This window comes from Coffea arabica, chromosome 8e (genome assembly GCF_036785885.1).
Source record: "Coffea arabica cultivar ET-39 chromosome 8e, Coffea Arabica ET-39 HiFi, whole genome shotgun sequence".
In the NCBI taxonomy this organism is placed as follows: Eukaryota; Viridiplantae; Streptophyta; class Magnoliopsida; order Gentianales; family Rubiaceae; genus Coffea; species Coffea arabica.
Genome location: NC_092324.1, coordinates 42,969,601 through 42,984,422, shown reverse-complemented (window position 1 = coordinate 42,984,422; position 14,822 = coordinate 42,969,601). Strand labels below are relative to the sequence as shown.

At 40.1% G+C, this 14,822-nt stretch overlaps 1 protein-coding gene across 1 annotated transcript; it reads right to left on the bottom strand.

Annotated features, from left to right (window-relative positions):
- LOC113704816 (pleiotropic drug resistance protein 1-like) lies at positions 1–7,586 on the bottom strand. Its single transcript, XM_072061430.1, has 24 exons — positions 7,068–7,586; positions 6,797–6,917; positions 6,629–6,717; positions 6,467–6,551; positions 6,217–6,376; positions 6,040–6,116; positions 5,868–5,921; positions 5,702–5,792; positions 5,044–5,345; positions 4,658–4,939; positions 4,229–4,545; positions 3,888–4,048; positions 3,685–3,788; positions 3,420–3,576; positions 3,264–3,320; positions 3,009–3,172; positions 2,572–2,904; positions 2,196–2,486; positions 2,030–2,113; positions 1,811–1,944; positions 1,375–1,602; positions 1,084–1,255; positions 677–931; positions 1–573 (listed from the first exon to the last, which is right to left on the bottom strand). Exons 1-24 carry the CDS (start codon positions 7,391–7,393, stop codon positions 316–318), a joined length of 4,302 nt encoding a protein of 1,433 aa, XP_071917531.1. The 5' UTR covers positions 7,394–7,586; the 3' UTR covers positions 1–315.
- Between the last annotated feature and the right edge of the window lie 7,236 nt (positions 7,587–14,822).

The following is a 14,822-nucleotide window of genomic DNA, read 5'->3' as shown; positions in this document are numbered from 1 at the left end:
GAGTCATAAATACCTATCATATATCTTTGTAACTGTGAGTAATTGCCATGGATTTGACGTGCTGAATTCTGCAGATAGTGCATCATTGTACACTAGCATTTAGCATAGTGGACTTGTACATGCCTTCCTAAAGCACACAGGTTTTACACAAACAAATTAAAGCAGAAGAAACTTTTTCTCCAATTGTATTAGATTTGCTACGTCAGTGCCATTCATTGCTCTTTCATTTCTTTACCAACAACCATTTCAAGTACGAGCAAAACCTGTTCAACAAATGTCAAGCTGTGGGGGAGTTACCTCAACTCTTTTAACTCTCTACCTTTTCTGGAAGTTAAATAGCTTGATGGAGATGGCAAATGCGAAGCCGAAAAGCACTGCAAATCCAACAATGATTACTGCAACATAACCCAAGAAGTCATGTCTGAATCCGAAGTAGCTCCTAATGAAGTCTTCCACTCTTTCACCTGTATCAAGCTCCTCTTTTATGTCTCCGAATTGTGAAGCAACTAAGCCATACAAAGTCCAGGAGACAGGACAGAGGTAATAGTACCACCTCCACCACACTGGAATTCTCTGCAGTCAACAACAAAATGAATCGAATCAATTCCTTATTTTTTGCTTGCTTGCTTGCTTCTTCTTCTTCTTTTTTTGAAATAAGACTTGTTAAAGATTATACCGTTCGAGGAATTATAAATCCTGAGAAAAGGTTCCATATTGCGTAAAAGGCTGATGAAACTACTGCAGCAATATTCTGGTTGGGTGTTACCGCCACTGACATCATCCCATAGAATGTGTAGTATAACAAGGTAATATACATGAAAAACAGATACCAAAAGAACTTGGTAGCTGTCCATTCGAATCCAATCATTGCATATACAATAGCTCCATAGCTGAATGCTTGAACGAGAATGTAAGGCAGCTCAATCACCATCTGCAGAAAACAAGCATTTGATGAACGCAAAAAATGGTTTTAAGTCGATCTATTTTTTTTGATGAAAAAAAGCTCGGATAATCTTGGCAAGCCAATACAGGTATCTTTCAGACTTGCTAGACCGGACACGGTCGAAGCTATAAAAGTGATACCTGTGCAAGAGCATGTGGCACAGCCGAATACATTCCGGCAGCTCTTTCCCTGTAAAGGACTGTTCTCTCAGTGGCTACAATTGGTTGAACTGATGTAGAATTTAGTATACCGATAAACAGAACGGCCGCATACATGGAGCCCATTGCGTTAAAGAGATCTTGTCTTTTTTTCCTGCAATTTTACGTACCGAAAAATTGGAAATGTTAAATTCAGAATCAAATATTTATTCAACAATGGAGATATCTGGGTGATAGTACTGACACTGATTGTTTAACTCTTGTGATGTTTACCTTTTAGTGCCAAGATCCCAGAATATTGTTCCAAACATTAAGGCAATGATTACTGTGTAAAAAAGTCTGACTGCTGAGTATCGTGGATTTCGCCAGTATGACCAGTGCTGCTTCCAGAGGCTAGCAAGGAATTGGTTGTAAAAGGGCTGGGGATACTGAGTAGGGAAGTATAATTCTTTAGAACCAGGGGCAGGTTTACTTAGTTCCTCTATTAATGCTTTGTTCCTCCTGATTCACCAAGGAGTAATTATCAGCAAGCAATGAATGTTGAGCCACTTAGTATAAAGATACAACTTCTCATCTAATCCCAAGTATGAACCCAATTACCAGAATAAAGATGCAAGATTGAGTTATGTATCTAGTCCTGTATTTGTGTAGATTCCCAAGTATGCACCAAATTAAGTGATTATCCATAGAAATTCTGAGAGAAGCCTACCTATACAGTTCAGAGTTCTTGTACAGCTGTGCGAAATCAATTCCAAGAGCTGCTTCCTGTGCAATTGATGTCACCTCCAACATCCAAGTCGCAGGGTTATAACCATCTTTTATTTTGCTGACTCGATTAATCCCCTAAAACAAACAGAAAGAAATCAACTATAGAAACAAAATGCTATCTTAGATGGCAGAATATTTCAAATGTCATGTGGATCGTCACCTCAAAGTATTTGATGAGATTAGATGAATGGCGTCCTAGTTGGCCAACGTATATTTCTTCTCCTCCTCGTTTTAGGAGAATCAGCTGCAAAAGCACAATAATAGAACTTTATGATTCCTTTCAAGCTTATAGATGAAAACAATACCTGGATCCAATTATCATTCACCTCATCAAAAGCATCAAAGATGTCAATGCTTGGCTGATGGATAGTGCACACAACAGTTCGGCCTGTATCAACCGTGTTTCTTACTGTTCTCATCACTATGGCAGCTGCCCTTGCATCCAGCCCTGAAGTTGGCTCATCCATGAATATTATGGATGGATTGGCCACTAGTTCAACCGCAATAGTTAACCTCTTTCGTTGCTCAGTTGAAAGACCATTTACTCCTGGCAAACCAACTAGTGCTTCTCTAAGTGGAGTCAGCTCCACGAGCTTCATGACTTCTTCAATGAATGTCTGAAATTTCAAGTAGAAACAACAATAGTTAATAGTCTGTATAAGTAGATCCATCTATCCATTGCATACTGCAAATCAGGATCACCTTTCTGGCTTCAGCATCGATGTCAGGAGGCAGTCGAAGCCATGCTGAGTATTGCAAGGACTCGTGGACAGTAACATGAGGAGAGTGAATGTCAAATTGCTCACAGTATCCTGCTACACGAGTGAATGTTTCTTGTTTCTTTGGATAACCTGATATAGTAATTGTTCCTTCAATATATCCTCCTGTTTTTCTACCGGCTAATACATCCATCAGGGTAGTTTTTCCAGCCCCACTAACGCCCATTAAAGCTGTTAGAATCCCTGGTCTAAAAGCTCCACTGACACCCTTCAAGAGAAGTAGCCGATCCTCAGATATACCACGAGTTTTCATTTCCTGCAAGTATAGCATGATTTGGTTACGTACAAGCCAGAAATGACAAGAAGTCTATCAAATTTAATAACAATTTCATGAAAAACATATGACATGATTCCTGATACCTGCGGCATATCTACTGCATATCTTAAATCGTTGAAGGTCATAGCAAGAGGTTCAAAGGGAATAACCATTCCCTTCTTCTTGCTTCTATCACCTTCATCAGGATTGCCTATTCCAGGAGACTTCAACCTGGATGACATGCTTTTTGGAGCATCTGTACTGGTTTCTGCATTGGTTGGATTGAATGCATTAGAAGATACAAGATCTAGCAACAGGAAGATGACTTCTTGATTTGTGATGATACTGTTCTAATTTACCAGCACTATTGTTGGGCTTTTCTTCTAAAGATAGTACCGCCTGATGTTTTCCGATTGCTGCATGAATCATTTAATTGTTCACATAAACATGTTGAATAGATTTAAACTTTATCATAAAAAAGAGTAAATTTGAATTTGATTTCACTCAATACTGACGGTTGAGGTATGTAAGAGCCAAAGTGTTCAGGAAATTGAAGAGGAACACATATCCAAAAACGGCTCCTACTCCTATCCAATACCACCGTGCTTCTGGAAAAACACCACGAGACTTTAAGACTGAAACACCTAGTGGCTCCCTGAAACCTTCAGGAACCTGTAAAAGAATTACTCTCACAAGATTAGATCAGCAGAGGAGACCCATTTTGCAGTCCATCTATTCCATCCCTCTGTGCAAGACTGAAGTTGGTTCAAGGATGCTTACATGTCTCCAACTGTTTCCTAGAAATTCATTTACAGAAATAGCATTCTGCCCGTACATCAAAGGTGAGATCCAGTAACCCCATATCCACCAAGCTTTGATGTCATCTGAACAATAAACACATTGTTTCTCATGGAATCCTATATACAGCAGCAAGATGGAAAGTACCCGAAGACATAATTTATTCCCTATGTGTAACTTTATACCTCTTGATAGAATGAATCCTCCTAGGACAAGTACAGCAAGTATTGTGAATGCTCCAAAGGTGTTTGCAACTATCATGTCTCTTCCTAGTGCAGCCATAAAGCGAAAGAGTCCTAAGGACATCTGGTGAATGCAGATGAGAAGAATAAACTGTCTGAAAAACCTGCCCACACAATCAGACAGTCACTTAAATTGTTTCATTCAACTAGTCTTTTGTACTAGCATTTCTACAGGGTCTTTTTGCCATATTAAGTCCTTGGGACCTACAAAGATTGGACATCAAAGGAGAAGACAAGGTAGTGCAACCACAATCCATATCAAGGGAGTTGATTTCAGTACTCACCTTCCACCCTCAGGATCAAATCCTACAACGTAATAAGTCAAAGATATCCAAATGGCAATTTGAACAAGTGTAATTGGGAACTTGAGGATCCACGTAGGAATAGAATATGCCCATGCAGGGAAGAAGAGAAGGTCTCGTTGCTTGTAGAAAACAGGAAGCTTCAAAATACTGAGGGAAAGCTCTGAGAATGCATTGAACATGATTGCATATAAAGTGAAAAACAGGGCCCCCATGTAAATTCCACCATCTGTTATGGTACTTTTGTGCATCTCAGTTCGCAGAAATATAGTCATGAAGATCATTGCAATCAAAATAAGCTGACATGTAAATAAAATACAGTTAGCAAAGTCTTGTTCAAGCAAATGGAAATTATAGGTTCTAACATTCTGATGTCCATTGACAACAACAAAACATTTATGGATAACTTACTTGTGCCATCTTGAATATGTGGACAAATGCATTCCTCTTCATGAGTAGGAATTCTCTGGATGCACAGGCCCTCAGAAGCTCCATCCTGCCAACTCCATACTTTTCAGTTGTCAGAGCAGCAGGATGCCCTTTTGATTTATCAAAAGGAACGGTAAGTTCATCATGTAGTTTACTTCCAACATGGAATGATTGAAATGCTTCTGAGAATTGTCTAGCAGAAACAAAATTGTAAGGCTCATCTCTGCGTATCCAGTATTGTTCTTGATCTTTCTTCGAAGTTACCTACATTTCCAGTCAAAAAAAGTAGGTAAAGAGGAATATCCAGCATCTTCCCTGGCTACTATTAGCAAAATATATAAGAAACAACTCAGAAGAAGGTAGATTACTTCTTGAAGGAAATCAGCAACTCCTTTTCTCTCAGGGCATTTGAAACCCATGTATTCAAAGAATTCAAGTACATCTTCACGGGGCCCCTGATACACAATTTCACCGTCTGATAGCAGAATTATGTCATCAAATAACTCATAAGTTTCTGGTGGAGGCTGTAAGAGGGAGATGACTGCAGTTCCTCCGAGAATGTGGATGAATTGATTGATTGCATTCACTATCTGAAAAGTTGTTGAACTGTCCAAACCAGTAGATATCTCGTCCATAAACAGTACCTTAGCTGGTCCGACCAGCATTTCCGCTGCATTAGACAGTACGTTGTGATGAGTTTTGTTGTTCATTCATCCCTTGTTTAAGCACAACAGTTCTACTTGGGGATGAAAAATTAGGCCTGCAACTCTTTTTACAAAAACAAGATGAACTAACACGTTTCCCGTTGCTGTTAGAATCAGAGAACACGGACACTAGTTTCATGAAGGGCTTCTATCTTAAGTGCCAAACCTCCCTCCCATTCCAAATTTTATCACCTTTCACACCATAGTACAAAACAATGCCCGACGATTCAAGAAAAGAGTCGGAAATTGCAGCAATTTTTCCTCGTCTTTTACCATTTGGGGTTGGGAAAGCCAAAGCACTCTGTGAGCCTTGTGTCTCTACCTGTTGTCACGCGTTTTTTTTGTCCTCCGGAGATCCCTCGTATCATTTGATCCCCCACCAGTGTATCAGCACAGACATCAAGTCCCAAAATCTGCATCAGTAAAAAGAACATTAGAAGTTTTAAAATCTACATATTTGGCATGTGTTTGCTTGGTTAGTCAATTACCTTCAGAACATACTCAGTTGCAACATGGGCCTCTTGCCCTTTGAGGACTAATGACTGCAGGATAAAATGAATACTAGCTTGAGAAAACAGAAGACACAGAACTGGGTGAAAAGCATTGCACAAATCACTTAATGTAATGATATAAACTAAATTATAGTTGACAAAATATAACCTTCATATATATATCAAGATCAGGGTCTGGCTTAATATTTGCTTCCTTTTCTCTTCTCAAAAGTTCTGCCCCAATTTCTGCCATTTTCCCAATTAAATGAGCCAATTGGAACTCTTTATCTTTTGTAAGTAAAGCTAAAATGTTTTGTGTTTCAATAACTAAGACAATTCCAACCACCTTGACGAGGTCCAACTCCTTGGCATCTTGCAGAAAAGGCTATTGTTTCCCTCACTGTTAGTTCTCCTATATGAAGATCATGCTGACTTATATAGGCTGATGATCTTTGAGGAACAAACCCATTCATTGCGTGGCCATTGTATGTCACAGTTCCAGAAACCTGTGTCACAGACTCACAGTAATGCAAGACTAGTCATCAGAAAAAACAAATTATCAGAATTCAGATGTATGACGATTTCTGTTTCATTACTTTGAGATCAGAATGAAGTTTTCCTGCCAGAGCTAGCAATAGTGTGGTTTTCCCTGAACTTGGAGGGCCTAAGAGCAGTGTCATTCTGCAAATTTATGACATCAAAAATCAGAGGGCAAATTTGAGTTTAAAAGTTTGCCATTTTAATGCTACTATTCTTACCTTCCAGGTTTAACAATTCCACTGACATCACGGAGGATCAGAAAGGGTTTCTTTCTTTTCGGAAGGATAAGGAGATAATTTAGGAATCCCTTCACATTTGCAGTCACTTTTAGGAACAGACCAATAATAGAAACATTGAAATGGAATTAATGTTTATAGATGCATCACCTCAAACATATTTACAGAGTAGTTGAATATTGTAGGCAGTGCTCTACTGCCAACATAAGCTTCTGCTTCAACATTTAGATGCTCAAAGCGAACTTCAATAGTTGGAAGCTCAATACCAACTCTACAACCATTTCAGAATCAAAACAACCATATGTACAAAAGCATGCATGAAATTTGAAAATAAGGTCAGAAAACATTCATTACTTGTGTGACCAGGAAGCTGTAAGCCACAATAACTTTTTTTTTTTTTTTTTGCATGAAGTTCAATTACCTGTCAATGCGTTCTCTGAACTTCAAAAGAAACCTTTCGTTATCCTCCTCTGCAGTTTTGATCAACCTCTCTACTACACTCCTTTTCTCTAAAGGTCCAAGCTTTCTCACATCAATCTCTCTTTTCTCACCCTCTTCTTCTTCTAGTATGCCAATTCTTAGACGTTTGAATGTTGGAAGTCTCTCTAAAGCAGCCCATTTTAGTGCTGCTTCTTCATCTTCTTCCTCTCGTGTAGACCTCGAAAATTCTTCTATGACTGTGTTTGTCCATAAGTTGGAACTGCTTAGCCTTAAGCTACTGAGTCTGAAAGATTCAGCAGTTTCCATTCTAGTGCATGAAACAGCTGCAGAATTTGCCAATCTTAAGTTCAAGAATGTTTACTCAGAAGTTTAGTTGAGATAACTTGAGCTAAAGCTCAGATTCTCTCAGTGACATTCCTACTGCTTATATCTTTATTATCTCTATCCTTGAGGTGAGTTTTGGAGATGGAAGGACAAGCATGCATACATATATATTGATCAAGGGTAGATTACTTTTATCAGGATTTTGACTTCTTTTTTTTTTTTTACTGCATTAAGTTTAGGAATCAAAGGCAATTATTGAAGTGTTTTAGATTTCAAGAATCAAATGCAAAAGACATTTTGGTGGATATGATGTCAATTCATGAACTCAAGGGCAGATGATGGACTTTTTCTGCCATGTTCACTTTACACAAATACAGATCTTTACTTTAGCTCCCACAAGCAAGAAAGAAACCAAACAATGCAGATTAAATATTAGAATGGTTATCATGAAGAGACAGGATTAGAGGAAATATTTGACTTGTGTGCTTGGCTACTACATCTGTATTGCGAATCTTATTAATTCATCCCCACTAAAGAAATTAGATACAATTTCAAGAGGAGGGATTAAGATACCTTAATCTTATTCTATAAAATAAAATAATATTCATGTCAATGTTAGCATTATAATTGTTCACAAATGTCACAGTTTTTAATTAACATTAATGAATCAAATGCTGATCATTCATACAAAGCATGCCAAAACACCCTGAAAATTTTGTGGTCTATTTTGGATGTGCATTAAAGTAAAAATAATCCCTGAAAATAGGAGAATATCTATCTTGAGTTAAACATATTTTGTTTCTCTAATTTTTGCTTTTTCAGTCATTTACGCATTGTTAATAAAATTTTTCGTCCGCATGGGGTTCTATATCACCATTAACTTTCAAAGTAATAGTATTTAACAAAAGGGGAGCCAAAAAAAAAAAAAGAAGAAGAGAGTTTCAAAGTAACCTTTGGTTGATAGTGTAAGCATTAAAACTAATCACTTAGCTAGCCTAATTGTGAACTGTTGTTACTTGATAAATTATTAGTGACGTAACAAAATTTTTGCACAATATGACATATCCATCAAAGAAATATGAGGTAATACAAATCATTCACTCTCAATTAAATATGAAAGAATGATTTTAGATTAAAGAATAATATTTGTAGCCGCCACCACTACCCCACCCATTGTCCTCCATCTTTGTTGCACAATTATTGGGCCTCCACTAATTAAACTTATGAGTGGTATTAAATAAAGAAACACCTATGATTCGTATGGATTCAGTGTTTTGGGGTGTTTTTGAAAATCTACAATGTAACATTAAAATTGAAAATTTTTGTCATGGAGCAGAAATAAAGCTGAAGACGTGAACTTAATATCACGCCTTAGTAAAGATAACAGAAGGGAAGCTGAAAACGTGAAAACTGATATCACGTCCACTAAGAAGGAGGAAGGCGTGCATTAGGAGAGGAAAGCGTGAAGCAGGAAGGAGAAGCAGAAAACAAAGGCGTGAGGTTAGAAACACGCCTTTGCTGGAAACAAGCTCAAGCAACTTGAGCTCAACAGCAAGTGGCTCTGCAAACAGATTCAGTTAGCTATTCACATGGCCAAGCTGGGTGAACGCGGAAGGAGTTTGTTATTAGCTAGCTCTATATATAGACAGGAATAGTAGAGGAAAAGGCAGGATTATTGTTAGCAATTTGTAAGGGATCATTCCCTGAACCTTTCTTCTCTGATTTCCTTCATTCTATCATTTCTTTCCTTCATCCCGCCAATTCTGTAATTTCTTGTTTAATCAATATCAATTTCAGTTCATTGATCATTCACTGGTACATTATTGATACTTCCTGTTATTCATCTTGTTTTGTGCTAAATTCATTATATCTGTCCATTGGGAGCTGTTCTGTTGCCTGGCTACTGTTCGATACCATAACAGTGGTATCAGAGCTAGCTACGAGCCATTGGGAGATGACTAAGACTCAGGAGGAGGCTCTAAGGAAAGAACTCACTGAGTTGGGGAGTGTGGTTAGGACTTTTGCCAATAAGAATGATGGGGTAGAACAGTCTATGAGGGCAATGGAGCATAGACAGGAAAACACAGATAAAGCCATCAGAAGCTTAGACCAAAAATATGAGGGGATGATGAACATGATGGCTCAGATCATGGCCAAGTTAAATGATAAGGGGAAGGAAGTAGGAGGTAGTAGTTCTGAGAGGGAGACACGGATAGAAATTACCACAGATACAGCTGAAAGGTTGGGAGGTAAAGGGGGGACCAGGTTGCCCAAGATGGATTTTCCTACATTTGATGGGGGTAATCCCAGAGAATGGGTTAGGAGGGCAAACAAGTATTTCCAGATCCATGGAGTGGAGGAAGGAATGAAATCAGATATTGCCCAGCTCCATTTCAAGGAGAAGGCAGATATCTGGTTCCATGGCATGTATCATGAGAAAGGAATGGTACCCTGGAAGGAGCTAACCATGGCAGTGTGTGAAAGATTTGGAGAAGGAGATCCAGAGGAGGCCATAGAGGAATTCAACAAACTGATGCAAACTGGGAGTGTATCTGAGTACCTGGAGAGGTTCGAGCAGCTGAAATCCATAGTAATGGTAAATCTCCCTGGCCAACCTGATTCTTATTACAAATCATGTTTTCTTAGTGGCTTAAAAGAAGAAATAGTGAACATGGTTAGGATGACCAGACCCCTTACTTTAACAGACACCATTGAAACTGCTAAACTGCAGGAGAAGCATTTGGAAGCCCTTAGAAAAAGCCAAGGAAAAATGATGCAGAAATATTCCACCTCACCCAGTGCCCCACCAAATAACAAACAAAATTTCTATCCACCTGCTAAAGAAAAGTGGCCTAACTTCCAACCTAAAAGACCAGAACCTTTTTCCAATAGAAATGCTAGACCTGTTAACCGTACAGTGGATCAGTTCAAAAGGATTACTCCTTCTGAGCTGAGCTACAGGAGAGAAAAGGGGTTATGCTTCAAGTGTGCTGAACCATATACCCTGGGACATGTCTGTAAACAAGCTCACCTGAATTACATATTGATAGATGAACCTTTTGGGGTAGGGGAACCCTTAGAAGAATCAGGGAAAGACACAGAGGAGTTCTGTGACTGTCCAGAAGGGGAATTAAGCAATGAGAACATAGAAGTGTCCATTCATGCGTTGGCAGGAGGGACTGAGCATAAGACACTTAAGCTTAAGGGTAGGATAGCAGGAGTGGAGATCTTAATTCTGATAGATAGTGGGAGTACCCACTGTTTTATTGATGAAAGATTGGCAGAAACCATACAACTACCAACTATTGGAAGTCCATTAACAGTCAGGGTTGCCAATGGGGAGCAATTAGAGTCCAGGCAGTTGCAAGGAGCTATACAGTGGGAAATGCAGGGTAATCAATTCACACACCAATTCAATACTTTAAAACTGGGAAGCTGTCATATGGTCCTGGGGGTAGATTGGCTAGCCAGGTATAGCCCTATTGAGTTTGATTTCAGGCAACTCTCCATGAGGTTCCTACAAGGAGGGCAACCAGTGGAGTTGAAGGGGGAAGTCAGCAAACTCAAGCTCAAGGCCATCAAGGGGAGTAAATTAGCAAAATGGAGGAAAAAACAGACATATGGAATATCTGCCCAGCTGTGTGTAATAGAGGAAAGGGAGGAGGACACTGAAGTAATACCAGCAGAAATGAGGAGCTTGCTGGACCAATTTCAAGGGGTGTTTGCTGAACCTCAAGGCATGCCCCCTAGAAGGAGCCACGACCACAACATTCCACTGAAGCAAGGAGCTACCCCATTCCAGGTTAGGCCATACAGGTGCCCATATGTACAGAAAACAGAAATAGAGAGGTTGGTGAAAGAAATGTTACAAATGGGGATCATCCAACCCAGTAATAGTCATTTTGCATCCCCAGTGTTACTAGTCAAGAAAAAAGATGGTAGCTGGAGATTCTGTGTAGATTACAGACAACTGAATGAACTCACCATGAAGGACAAATTTCCTATGCCCCTAATAGATGAGCTTCTGGATGAACTGCATGGCTCAAAATACTTCACCAAAATAGACTTGAGGGCTGGCTATCATCAGATCAGGGTCAAGGTGGAAGACATACACAAGACAGCTTTTAGAACTCACCAAGGCCTTTATGAATTCAAGGTTATGCCCTTTGGGCTAACAAATGCTCCAGCAACATTCCAGAGCCTGATGAACCACATTTTCAGGGATCAACTGAGGAGGTATGTCTTGGTCTTCTTTGATGACATACTAATTTACAGCTCCTCCCTGGAAATACACCTGCAGCAGGTAGCAGAAGTGTTGAAACTGTTGCAGGAACACCAACTTTATGCCAAGAGAAGTAAATGCTCCTTCGCACAAACAGAGGTGGAGTACCTTGGCCACATTATCTCAGGACAAGGAGTAAGGGCAGATCCCAAGAAGGTGGAAGGAATGATGAACTGGCCCACACCAACTTCTGTCAAGGAGCTCAAAGGATTCCTTGGACTGACAGGATATTACAGAAGATTTGTAAAAGGATACGGGGCTACTGCAAAACCTCTCACCATATTACTGAAAAAGGATGGATTCCACTGGAATGAAGCAGCAGATGAGGCCTTTCAGAAACTCAAACTGGCAATGTGCAGCACTCCTGTACTAGCCCTGCCAGATTTCACTAAGCAATTTGTGGTAGAAACAGATGCATGCTACGGAGGAATTGGAGCAGTACTTATGCAGGACAGGAGACCAATAGCATTCCTAAGTCAAAGCCTGGCGCCTAGGAACCTGGGAATGTCTATTTATGAGAAAGAACTGCTAGCCTTAGTGACTGCAGTTACTAAGTGGAGACACTACCTGGAGGGGAACCACTTCATCATAAGAACTGACCATCAGAGCCTTAAGTATCTATTGGATCAAAGAATCACTACCTCACTTCAACAGAAATGGCTTACCAAATTGCTGGGACTCAGCTACGAGATTCACTATAGGAAAGGAAAGGAAAACATAGCAGCAGATGCTCTATCCAGAAGGGCAGGTGGACAGGAAGGAGATTGCACTGAACTAACCTGTGTCCTACCCGAATGGATGAAGGAAGTAATAGGGAGCTACCAAGGAGATGAGGAGGTGCAGAACATGATCAGGCAGATAGTACTTACACCTGGAGATCCACCAGAACATTCTTACCAGGATGGAATATTCAGATACAAAGGCAGGATAGTGGTTGGCTCAGCAGGAGAAATAAGAAAGAAAATTATTGCTACACTACATGAGTCTCAGCTAGGGGGACATTCAGGAATACAGGCCAGCTATTTCAGAGCTAAACAACTTTTTTACTGGACAGGTATGTATAGGGATATCAGGAATGTTGTGTTACAATGTGATACCTGCAGGAAGTGCAAGGATGAACACACTGCCTATCCAGGACTCCTGCAACCACTCCCTATTCCCAAATATTCCTGGAGCCATGTAACTATGGACTTCATTGAGGGGCTACCTTTATCTGAAAGGAAGGATACCATCATGGTAATTGTGGACAGGTTCACCAAGTCAGCTCACTTCATTAGTTTGTCTCATCCCTTTGATGCCCCAACAGTGGCCAGAATATTCTTAGATCATGTCTGCAAACTGCATGGAATGCCTCTCAGTATGCTCTCTGATAGAGGCAGGGTATTCACTAGCCAATTCTGGACTGAGATGTTCTCCCTGCTGGGAACTAAACTGGAATTGACCACGGCCTATCACCCCCAAACAGATGGCCAAACGGAGAGGGTGAATCAAGTACTAGAAATGTACTTGAGGTGTATGACTCATCTGGAACCCAAAAGATGGAGTGCTTGGCTTTCTCTTGCAGAATGGTGGTACAACACCACTTACCACACTGCCATTCAGATGAGCCCGTTTGAAGCTCTATATGGAATACCCCCTCCCCAACTAGCTCTGGGGCCTTACACTCAAGCCAAGGTGGCTACTGTGGAAGACCATCTGAAGAACAGACAACGCCTGGATGAACTACTTAAAAGCAACTTACAAGAAGCACAAAACAGAATGAAACTATATGCTGACCAAAAGAGGAGTGAAAGGACCTTCAATGCAGGAGACTGGGTGTACCTCAGATTACAACCCCATAGGCAAACTACTGTGGAACTAAGGGGCAACACCAAGCTGTCTGCCAAATACTTTGGGCCTTATCAAATATTGCAGAAGATAGGGAAGGTTGCCTATAAACTTAAGCTGCCTGAAGGAGCCAAGATACATCCAGTATTTCATGTGTCCCTACTTAAAAAAAAGGTCGGGGACCATACCACCCCTATACTTCAACTACCAAATGTAGACGAACAGGGGCATCTCAGAGTGGAGCCAGTAGCAGTGATAGACCGAAGAATTGTTAAAAGGAAAAATGCTGCAACTGTGCAATGGCTCATCCATTGGTGGGGTACTCAACCAGCTGAAGCTACTTGGGAGGATGCTGAACGAATTGAACAGGAATTCCCTGGATTTCAATCTTGAGGACAAGATTGATTGAAGGGGAAGCAATTGTCATGGAGCAGAAATAAAGCTGAAGACGTGAACTTAATATCACGCCTTAGTAAAGATAACAGAAGGGAAGCTGAAAACGTGAAAACTGATATCACGTCCACTAAGAAGGAGGAAGGCGTGCATTAGGAGAGGAAAGCGTGAAGCAGGAAGGAGAAGCAGAAAACAAAGGCGTGAGGTTAGAAACACGCCTTTGCTGGAAACAAGCTCAAGCAACTTGAGCTCAACAGCAAGTGGCTCTGCAAACAGATTCAGTTAGCTATTCACATGGCCAAGCTGGGTGAACGCGGAAGGAGTTTGTTATTAGCTAGCTCTATATATAGACAGGAATAGTAGAGGAAAAGGCAGGATTATTGTTAGCAATTTGTAAGGGATCATTCCCTGAACCTTTCTTCTCTGATTTCCTTCATTCTATCATTTCTTTCCTTCATCCCGCCAATTCTGTAATTTCTTGTTTAATCAATATCAATTTCAGTTCATTGATCATTCACTGGTACATTATTGATACTTCCTGTTATTCATCTTGTTTTGTGCTAAATTCATTATATCTGTCCATTGGGAGCTGTTCTGTTGCCTGGCTACTGTTCGATACCATAACAATTTTCCTACTATAAATAATTTGTATGGATTAAGTGTTTTTCGAAATATATTTGGGAGTGTTTAATAAATTTAAAATTTTATTGAGATATTTTTTAGAATTTATTATTGGGGGAGAGGGGTGACGGTGGTGGAGGAGGGCGAAGAGGCGGGCGGTGGTGGTGGTGGATGAAACAAGAGAGATGGTAGGGTTTGCTTTCTTTTTTTTTAATTTTTTTTTTTTACCTTGAGTGTTTTTGGAGTATGTTACTGTAGATTCTAAAAACAAAAACACGTAATTGGAAA

Excerpts from the sequence above, each read along its gene's own strand:
- LOC113704816 (XM_072061430.1), bottom strand. The coding sequence starts at position 7,393 with ATGGAAACTGCTGAATCTTTCAGACTCAGTAGCTTAAGGCTAAGCAGT. Across the intron at positions 6,552-6,628 it reads GGAATTGTTAAACCTGGAAG|AATGACACTGCTCTTAGGCC; the intron begins GTAAGAATAGTA and ends ATAAATTTGCAG. Across the intron at positions 5,793-5,867 it reads CAACTGAGTATGTTCTGAAG|ATTTTGGGACTTGATGTCTG; the intron begins GTAATTGACTAA and ends TTACTGATGCAG.